This window comes from Hippocampus guttulatus, chromosome 3 (genome assembly GCF_054856545.1).
Source record: "Hippocampus guttulatus isolate MCC_2025c chromosome 3, RoL_Hgut_1.0, whole genome shotgun sequence".
Lineage (NCBI taxonomy): Eukaryota > Metazoa > Chordata > Actinopteri > Syngnathiformes > Syngnathidae > Hippocampus > Hippocampus guttulatus.
In genome coordinates this window covers 17,713,150-17,723,660 of record NC_141263.1, presented here as the reverse complement: position 1 = coordinate 17,723,660, position 10,511 = coordinate 17,713,150, and the positions used below count along the sequence as shown (strand labels likewise).

The 10,511-nt window shown below is 40.1% G+C and overlaps 1 protein-coding gene across 1 annotated transcript; it reads right to left on the bottom strand.

The window, feature by feature from the left end:
• Positions 1-45: 45 nt before the first annotated feature.
• tacr2 (tachykinin receptor 2) lies at positions 46-8,899 on the bottom strand. The gene is given in 9 exon segments (XM_086107165.1): positions 46-1,208; positions 1,210-1,381; positions 1,470-1,546; positions 1,779-1,898; positions 1,993-2,143; positions 2,405-2,599; positions 5,648-5,943; positions 6,048-6,200; positions 8,806-8,899. Coding segments are annotated over 9 exon segments (1,233 nt in total). The 5' UTR covers positions 8,848-8,899; the 3' UTR covers positions 46-1,181.
• Positions 8,900-10,511: the final 1,612 nt, after the last annotated feature.

Here is a 10,511-nt window from a genome sequence, read left to right as displayed (position 1 = left end):
GCCATTTGCGTTGTGTTTGCGAACCAAAATAAAATCCACGTACGGTTTACTGGAAAATATTCTCACATTTATTAAATACTTGAAATATGTTCAGGTCTTGAACAACTGATGCTGTTTTTGCAGACAACAAACCGATCGTTCACATTGTGACGTTGCTTTTTAGTAAATAGCATCGAGAAAGTTTCCACTAAGTTCAGGATGATTACCATTGATTAGTTACCTCACAAAACAATGACATTTATATTCCATTAATACATTCATCTTTTTTTTTCCCTAAGCAGAGCGCAAAGAAGAAAGTGTGTGAGGAAAGACAATATGTCGAAGCGAAAGGGAACGTCTTGTAAGAGCAGACAAAGCGGCATTTGAAGATTTAATGTATTCTGCCAATAGCTACTGCATGGACACTAATGAAGCACGAGGGCATTTCCAGCCGGCTCTCACTTCAAATACCATGATTTTTAATCATACGGATGATATGGTACAACATGCACACAGTTTCTTTGAGAGTCCATGGCTAGGCCTGTTCCGAGTGGGACTTGGCACTTTTGCCATTTTCTGCAATATGAATTAATTGTAGATTAAAGATACTTTCATATATATTATTTATACATTTCATTTCGATGATTCATTAATCTAGTTCAAAATATCTTTAATTGACTTCATTTAAAGATAGGCACCTATTAAGATATCTATCTACGCGTCCTTTTTCAGGTATCTTAAGTCAATTTTTAATATGGCAAAATTATGACATAGATATGGCTTTCAACTAGTCACAGTTCACGTTGTATCTTGATTGAAAATTCCAACTATTCAAAAATGTAATTATGCGCTTGCTATAATGAAGGTGCCATATGGAACTTCCAGTCACCAGTATGAGAGCGCAATAACACCAACTTTAGCATACCTAAACGGTTCAAATTCAGCAGCAGTATGCACTGAAATACTACAGGTAAGGTGAAAGAAAATGAGACGGCCCTCAAAGTTGGCCAGCAGCAGCAGCAAATCATTTGGTTGCTAAATACAATTCAAAAACATCACTGCAACATGCATGTCCTCTGTTTTCACAGGAAAGCATGATGGCGGCCTCTCTTGTATCTGTGAGACCTAAAACAACTTCCCGGGCCCATCCATGCCCATGTACTCTTTGCTCCATGGTTAATGACAGCCGTGATGACTGGCCATCATCCTTGTAAGCAACCTTTCTTTTCAATTTGCATCGCCTGCGTTGATTGCATGGATGGGGGAGCGTGCGTTGGTTTTGCGTAGGCTCTGTGTCATGGTCACTCTGAAGGTGTGTGTGTGCTGCAGCTCCATCTTATCCTCCTCTGACATTTTGATGAAGGGACACCAAGAAAAGGCATGACGGAAGCCAGCACGGAACCTGCAACATAGGAGGAACTTTAGAAACGATCCGATTAGGATGCATTTGAGAAGTCCCCCTGAAGTAGGAATGCAAGTGTGAGCTTCACCTTTGGTTTAGACAGCAGTAAATGATGGGATTGTACATGGTCGAGCTCATTGCGAACCAAAATATGGAGAGGTAAACCTTTCAAGGAGGAGAAAGAGAATATTAAAACCACGAATTGCGCATTCATCACATTTGTTCACTCCTGCTAACAATAAAGCAAAGCATTAATTTTCACTGAACAATTTTACCTTTGAGGTTTGCACGCGCTCCCACGCACACGCACACATGCACACACACACACATACTTGAATAGTACATAACATTGGCCACGGATCAGTGCATCAACATATGTAGGGTGGAAACTGCTAACCTGTTGTATGTACTGTTGCTTGTAAATGTCTCTGTTGATTGATCCCAGTATGAAGTAGATATGGTAGGGCAACCAGCAGAGAGCAAAGGTCACCACTACAACAACCATCATCTTTACTACCTGAGAGACAAAGGCTTTGTATGTCAACCCAGTGGAGACATTTTTTTTTTTTGGTAGTGGAATAAATGGCAGTAATAAAGTGGAACAAGCGGACCTTTCTCTTTGCAGTGATCTGGCTGTGGTAATGGTCCGACGCTTCTCCTGGGATTTTGCTTCCCCACAGTGTCTGGCCCACCAAACTGTAGGTCACCAGCATCACCAGCAAGGGGAGCAAGTAGATCAGCAAAATCACAGCAAACTGGTAGCTGAAAAGGTAAGCGTTCGCATTTTTGTCAGTAGGATTCCAGAACAGATTTAAAATTAAATTCAATTTTTAATACAAGACGACTACAACTTGTATACCACTGGCCCACTCCTCCAGCATGCGACTTGATTTTTTGGGGCGGGGGGCCAATTGTCATTTACTGCCTCATTCCTACCCCAGAAACAAACTTATTTTTTGTTTAGCTAACAGTTCGATCAGTAGTGGAGAATTGTCCTTCTAATAACATCACATCACGTCGCACCTGAGTTGGTGCGTTCCTCCATAGTTATCCGGCCAGTCAACCATGCAAACAGTTCTGGGGTAGTAAAATCTGGTCACGCTGTAATAACACTGCGGGAACGCCAGCAAGACAGCCACGATCCAAATGACTGCGATCACGACCTTGGTGGAGGTGGAGGAGAGGCGAGGCTTCAAAGGGTGGATGATGGCCATGTATCTAAAGCAAAGAAAGGTTAATGCATTCATATGCGTTCTGAAAACACATTAACCTCAGGCAAATCGTACATCACAACTGCAGCTCAATTACGATTTTACTTTGTTCGCATGTGCGACTCAAAGCTTCAGTCATTTCTATCTGTGGGCCTTTAGATTTCACCGGCTTTTTGGGGAGTTCTAAAATTTATTTAGCAATCTTTAAGGATTTTGAGGCGATTAATAGATGGTTCTTTGACAAAACATTTGCATGACTTTGATGAACATGGGACTCTCGTTGCATCACGACAGTCCCTTAATCCGATCGAATGGACGAATCCACTGGTGTCAAACTCAAAGCCAGGGGGCCATTTTTGGCCTGCTAAATCATTTTATGTGTCCCGCAAAAGAAAATTATGTCCACCGGCTTCATGTTTCTTGCTAAATTACCAAAATTACAATTTGTCTCCCATTTTTTGGAAATGTTGAGATATTTCAAACATGTTTTGTTCCCAATCCCCTTTTTAAAATAAATGTCATATTTGAACAAATTTTACTGATGCTTGAATTCAAAACTATTTATTCACCTGTTTTGTTGTGTACTGTATATGTCATATGAGGCGATAACGTTTTATTTGGCTTCGTAGTCATAATGGCCCACCGAAGGAAACCACAACTCCGATGTGGCCCCAACAAAAATGAGTTTGACACCCCTGAACTAAAAGATTGAGATGCTGAAATGCTGCAGCCTTCGTCCGCCATCAGTTGTTGGGGTCACTGAGGTTTCACTTCTTCTGCCTTATCAACCATTGAGCTCTTACTATGAAGGGTGAAGAGCAGCCTGTGGCCCTCCTTTGACATGTTTTACTTTTAGTTCTTTGAGGTGCCCATCCATCCAGCTCAAGAAGTAAATCTCAAAGGAGGGGGGGGGGGCTGCTTTAGCCACTAGCTAACCTCGGAAAGAGGGGTTTCCATGGTCACCTGTGGGTTGGACCAGACCCACGTTTATCTTTGAAGAAATATTTGAAAGGCCCATCTTATTTAACATCTACTGAAAGTCAGATTTTATTCCGTCATTCACACAAATGATGATGGATGTAATTTGCAGGCATCCATTCTTTTAAATTAATTAGCACATTGACTTGACAATGGAGTCATTGTGTGCATTAGTCAGAGACAATGATCAGATTCACGTTTTCTCTGCAATTCTGGTTTTATAACAGCTTGGATCATTATGTTGTGTTAATTTATTTGGGCAGGGAGAAGCTATGTGATTATGTCATCATTATTCTATGAATGATCTTTCTAGTCTACTCAAATGACAAATATAAAGCAACAACGCATTTCTACGACTTATTCAAAGTGCACACCGACACTAATACAGTATATATATTTTTTAAACAAATCAAATCATGACTCATTCAGTTGAATCATTTAGCAGCACAAGAGTGGGTGTCTTGCAATGAATATACAATATGTATTTGAGGAGAATTCTCATATGTGAACAATTATATATATACTTTATAAGTCATGACTGAAAGCACAGAAGTATAATTCCATTCATCAACTCATCGGATAAAAAAAATATTTTGTGTTAAATTGTAACACAAACAATTTTTTCCACATTACTGTTTATTTACCAATTGTTGTTTGTTTCAGAGTGTTTAGTGGTTGAAAAAATAACTAAACGACATTTAAGTTATATCACAACCGTGGGATTGATGTAATCACCGACATTTTAGAAACTGATTGAGTAACTGATTCGGTTATTGTTTTCCGAAGTAACAGTAGTTGTTTGCGTCTTATTTTGAATGAAGACAAAAAAGGTAATCAGTCTGTTTTCATGAAGGACTGCAGAAATCTGAGAACAATTACTGCTGAGAGGCTGAAATCAGAGGATTTGGACAATTTTACGTGAAGAAATGGCTCTGGATAATTGTTTGATTATTACAACAGTTGTCCATTGATTTTATAAGTGATGAGTTTTTATTTAATTAATTAAATTTAATTTAATTTCGACACCTCGAGCTGACACCTTACCTATCTACTTGTCTTTGATTGGATATTGTTGGATGGTGCAGGTGTAAATGAAATGGAAATGCAAATTGTTTTTTGGCTTTGTGTGAGCAAATATACACTGAAATTAAATGCAAAAACATGCACTATGCTAACAAAGGCACAAGCAGTTGCCAATAGTACAAACCCAAATAAAATAAAAATAGCAATAGTAAAATTGCGGGGGGAAAAAAGACTCAACTATTTCCGCAATCCACTGTTTGAATCGCCTCTTTTTTGTCTCACCAAAGCTGTCTTGGCATGACTGCTTGCTTGTGCAGTTCTACCTGCATCACTTACTGCTGTGCACTCTCTCGCAGCCAAAATTCAGCGCAAAATAACTTGCTCTTCACCTCGTAAAGCCTCGATGGAGCCAAAACAAACCAAGAATGTCACAAAGAGTATATAGTATATACTGAAATAAAAGCGATCTTCTCTCAATGTGCTAATAAATGGACTCACTCAGTGTAAAATCTGGGAAAACATAAAGCTATTATTCTATTGTACAAATACAAAAGATTAATTGTGTAGTCTGCCAAGTCGCTGATGGTGAAGTGGTACACACGCCGGACTTGTGTGTGGGTAGCGTGGAATTGGTTCCCCCTCATTGACAATGTGAATGTGGGTGTGAATGGTCGTTTGTCTCTCTATGTGCCCTGCGACTGACTGGTGACCTGTTCAGGGTGTAGTCTGCCTTCCGCCCAAAGTCAGCTGGGATAGGCTCCAGCAACTCCCCATGACCCTGTTCAGGATAAGCGGTGATGAAAATGGACGGATGTATACTCTGCCATCTACTGGAAGAATATGTAATTGCTCTGCATGTCACATTATGTCACTGGTGTAGAAAGAGACGTTATTTATGAATTTAAAATAATTTTCAGACCAATTAAGTGAAATTTCCTGGGGCTCATATTATGATCTCTCTCCTTGCCTGTGAGATACAATACCTGCATGTGTGACCATGTCAGGGTGCTTCTAGTGGGTTTTTTTTTTTCAGTTTTCCAAAATCTTCCCTTACCTGTCAACTGCGATGGCAGCCATTGAGTATATGGATGAAAACATGGCGGTGATGGGAAAGAAGTTCTGGAATCGACAGTAGCCCAGGCCAAAGTACCAGTCGTTGTGCAGCGCGTAGACAAAATTGAACAGAGTGTTGAAAGTTGCCATTGAAACATCGGAGAAAGCCAAGTTGACGATAAAGTAGTTAGTCACAGTCCTCATCCGCCTATGAGCAAGAATGATCCAGATGACCGTCACATTCCCGGTGACAGAAACCAGGATGATGAGCGAGTATGCCAAAGCCCACATAGCCACCTGAGAAAAATGGTCAGAAGAGATTTGATTTCACACTTGTCATGATATCCACCGAAATTACTTAATTACCCTAAGATTAGTTTGAAGCAAGAGCTGCCATGTACCTGCCAGTCAGGCTGTTGAAATTGATTCCCTGTGGTCTCATTGACGTCCTCCAAAGAGTCTCTGGTAACAAGCATTGGTAACAAAGTGGCCCTCAGGTCCCGTTCAATACGCAGAATTGAATTGTCGCTGTCCATGTTTGTGTCCCTCATCACCTGTTGACATAGGAACACGAATGTCAGAAATCTATTTTTGTTGTCTTTTCATCGATATCTTCTATATCCACACAAACAATTTGATGCTGATCTCAACGAGAATGTGTGGCCTTGGTGGAGGTCTACATTTTGATGGATGGATAGACAGACAGGCACTGGTGCAGATGGAAGATTTTTTTTAATTGAATTGAAATTTGGTGCAAATAAAAACATACACATAACCACCAATACAATGTTTCTTCCTTCATAAATCACTTCACAAGGATTGAAACATGAGAGCACAATGTAATTCCGGTTTGGGGCGTTTCTATCAGTTACAAATTGAAATCTGCTTTTACCGCACATGTTGGGTGTCAAGAGAGTAGTATGACTTAGTAGTTCCACTCTGCACCATTTCGTTGCAGACACGTCAGGCCATTGGCTAGAGTGGTCACTCCAGTGTTTGACTGTTGAATGAAATAAGTCCCAACACTGACCCTTAAGTTTATTTTACCCACATAAATTGATCGGGACTTGTATGGTGTACTGTGAGAACACAAATCTGTCAATGGCGCTGGTTGATATATTATGTAAAGGGGTAGCATGGCGCTTTAGCGCTCAGCACGTCTGCCTGACCCATGACGCTAATTAGGACAAGTGCTGTGGAAAATGGATGGATGGAGAATGTAAAGAGAATTCATTACAGGCTCAAATGGATGCCATCGTAAAACTTTATTGACAATGTTTTAAGTAACTACTTAGCATTATTGACTGCTGTACAAGTGTATAAACAATTCAACAGTTTATAATAAAATTGAAACGAAGCAAAACTGCTCACTCTTTGCAATGAATTACTAGGTCGAATAAAGTGCGTACTTATGATTGGATGGCCCTACTTTGCTGTTTTCTCCAAATATGTGAATTCCATAAAGGAAAAAAAAAACCCCATCGCTCCTTTAAATGTGAAAGTAACTACTGGATCCGGAAGTTATACTGATCCTTGCCAGTGAACGGGCGACAATCATTTTATTCAGAACACCATGCTTATGACCACTTTGGAGTGCAAAACGTAGGAAAGCTGACATGTCTGCCAAACAACCCAATGCACTTGCCACTCACGTCGTCAAATACAAAACAAACAAACAAACAAACTATAACTCACAGCCTATTATTATGACTGTATTGTTTGTGATGTTCCATGAGCGGAGGGGCGTAAGTGACACACTTAAGTTGATGGGAGAATCTGCATAGCCCAAAGAAGTGTGCAGCAGCTGCCCATGGTAGAATGTGCCCCCATGTGAGTATGCGCAGGGTAGCGTTGCCGCTGTAGATTGTAGAGGAAATGTGCAACACCTTGTGAGTCATCTTCTGTAGGAGAGACATGTCACTCAAGAAGTGACAATTCAAGTTTGGTTCGCTATTGCACCCACGATGGATAAAGATTTATGCTGTAGGTCAAGTGGGATAAACCCAAACTGGCATTGATACACCTAATGATGTTTGTGGGAATTATGTAAATCTGTCTGCTACATAAAAATCGAACCGGTTGTTAATCCTGCTCATTTAGCTCCAGTCTCAAAAGATTTGCTGTGGTTGCACATACTGAAGTGCGCCTCACCCAACACACACTCACACGTGCGCACACACACACACACACACATGCACACACACACACACACATTTTTCTTGAACTCCAAATTACTATTTTAGGGGTTGCACTGGATGTGAGCGGCGCTGTCCTTGGTGCTTAAGTTGTTCACAGCTTTCAAAATGCATTTTTCTTTGCCTACTTCAGTTTATATGGTCTATTAAACTCAAGTGTGTCATCCATCACACCCTATTAACTCATTCTCATTCAGCAACGACAAACCACCTCTGAGATAATACAGGCAGTTGGCCAGCAATGAATAGAAGTTGCAACACAAATAAAATATCAGGGACCAATGCTTGTATGCATGCATGTGTGCGTGCGTGTGTGTGTGTGTGTGTGTCTCTCTCTCTCTCTTTCTTTCTCTCTCTCTCTACATATATATATATATATATATATGTGTGTGTATGTATGTAATAGATGGATGGATACAATCTCAATTATTTTGTTTGGGCTTTGATAAGAAAAAAAAAGTCCTGTCCTATCCTCATTCGGAATCCTTGTCATATTATGTAATGTTATTTGAGAAGTGAAAATGTGTTGTCTGGGCTCCCACTTGGTCATCTGAAAATTGAATAACTGGCCACAACATGAGGTACACTTGCCAATGCAAGCACTTGATCAAATATCAAGAATAAATATCATAAATTCAGCTTTTATGGTCACACAGTAATGCAAAACCATGTTAAAGTCTGTCTCATATTTTGCCTACCAAAATAGAGACAAAGAATCTAGTAAACCACAAAAAAACAAATGCATCATTAAATGAATGCTCGCCTTTATTTGACATAGAATGACAATTTTTAAAACTCATCCCTTCATCCATCCTCACATGGTCTCTCCAGTGTGCTTGAAGTCTTTGCAGTTGGCTCACAACAATTATTCGGTTGCAATTATCCCAAATGATGCATTAGTGCAATGCAATGCTGAGTGTTCGCTACAAAGGGGCAGCAAATAAATGAGCTGTGTTATTCTTACCTTACGCGGGCAAACAGGGCAGTCTGTCATCCATGTGTCCATTTGCTTCCAGGTTACAGCCAAGAATTAAGTGTCCCTTGGTGCGATGGATAACCAGGTCCAATCTATCAAGACACTCCCACTGTACCTCTCTTTTCTCTCTCTCTCTCTCTCTCTCTCTCTCTCTCACACGCACACAAAAACACACTCGGAATGGGCAACTTGCAGATCTTCCACCTAAGAATGACAATGGTGCACCCACAGAACGTTGAAGGAATAAGAGTTTGTGTGTGTGTGTGTGTGTGTGTTTTGAATTGATCTGTTCACAGGTGATGAGTGTGGGGGTGAGGGGGGGAGGAGCCTGGTTCGATAATGCAGACATGAATGAGAAAGAACAAAAAAATGCCTTATATTCTTTCTTGAATGCAATTAGCATCTTTTTTAAAAGTGTGCTTCTGTTACACATCATGCACCATGAAAATGATGAGCATTGATGAAAGGATGGCATTTTATGTGGTGTTTTGCACTTCGAAAAGAGTGATGCCATTTATGGTTTGGGGTGTGCCTCAAAGGATAAATACCAACCCTCGGATGATGCAGTAACATTTTTTTCTTTTTTTTTTGTTTGTTGTGAAAGTGCTAAATGTAGATGTAGATATCACTTCAGGTCTCGAAATAACTTTTTTTATTTGAGAAGCAGTTTTGTTCATCAATGACTTAATATAAGTAGCAATTTTTGAATTTTGAGGGGTATTTTTTCCCCCCAGTATGCTAAGTATACTGCGTCTTGGTTTATGGAGGCTTGCGTAAAATAGACTGGACAGATTTTTAATCTGCGGTGGGGTAGACTTTATTCCATGTTGGATCTAGTGTTATTTGTGTACTGTATATTTTAACCCTTTCAGGGTTACTCCAGTGGACGGCTGATAATGTTATCAGGTTAGAGGGTGCATGAAAGGGTTAAGCAATTGTAGGGGCTTGTAAAATGAAAAAGACAAAAACAAAACAAAACAAACAAAACAAAGCATGAGGGTGCTTGTGTCATCAAAAACATGACACACAGACCAATACTGAAAGAGACTGATGCTCAATCTACAAGGAAACTGGACAGAAAACCTGTCAGCTGCAAGAAGTTATGAGAAAGCAACACAATAAAGTGACTTAAAAAAAAAAACAAAAGGATAAAACCACTAAAATCTCATCTGTTGAATGACACTTTTGTGGGTGTTTTTTTTTGGGGTGAAACTTTCTCAGCAGTGCCTTCAATTCGGTTCAGATGTAGCATTCAAAGAGCACAAAAAAAAGGTGTAGACACCATTTTGTGTCTGTCTGGCGAGGGCCATGGCGCAGAAACGACGGAATTATGTGAACGTGTGGACACTAATTGCAGGTCAAGCTGAGATATCACCGAGAGCAATCTTGTGATTGGGCTCCAATTTACGTGTCTAATATTTAGCCATTCGATCTGAAGAGCTGCAATATCTTCCACAGCTCTCATCCTCAACCACAAACAGTCCGATGTCTCTTGCTGGGTCCTGATTTATGGACAAACAACCTGTGAACAAATGAACATGCTGCATGGTGCTGATTGGGGTGGCAGAAGGTGACATCTCGTTGGGAAGTTTCATCATTTGCAACTGACTGTCATTGCCTTCCTCATAAAAACAAACAAAAAAAAAACGGTCTTATTTTCCACATTGTCTTTTTCCACATATGCGTAAGTTGTT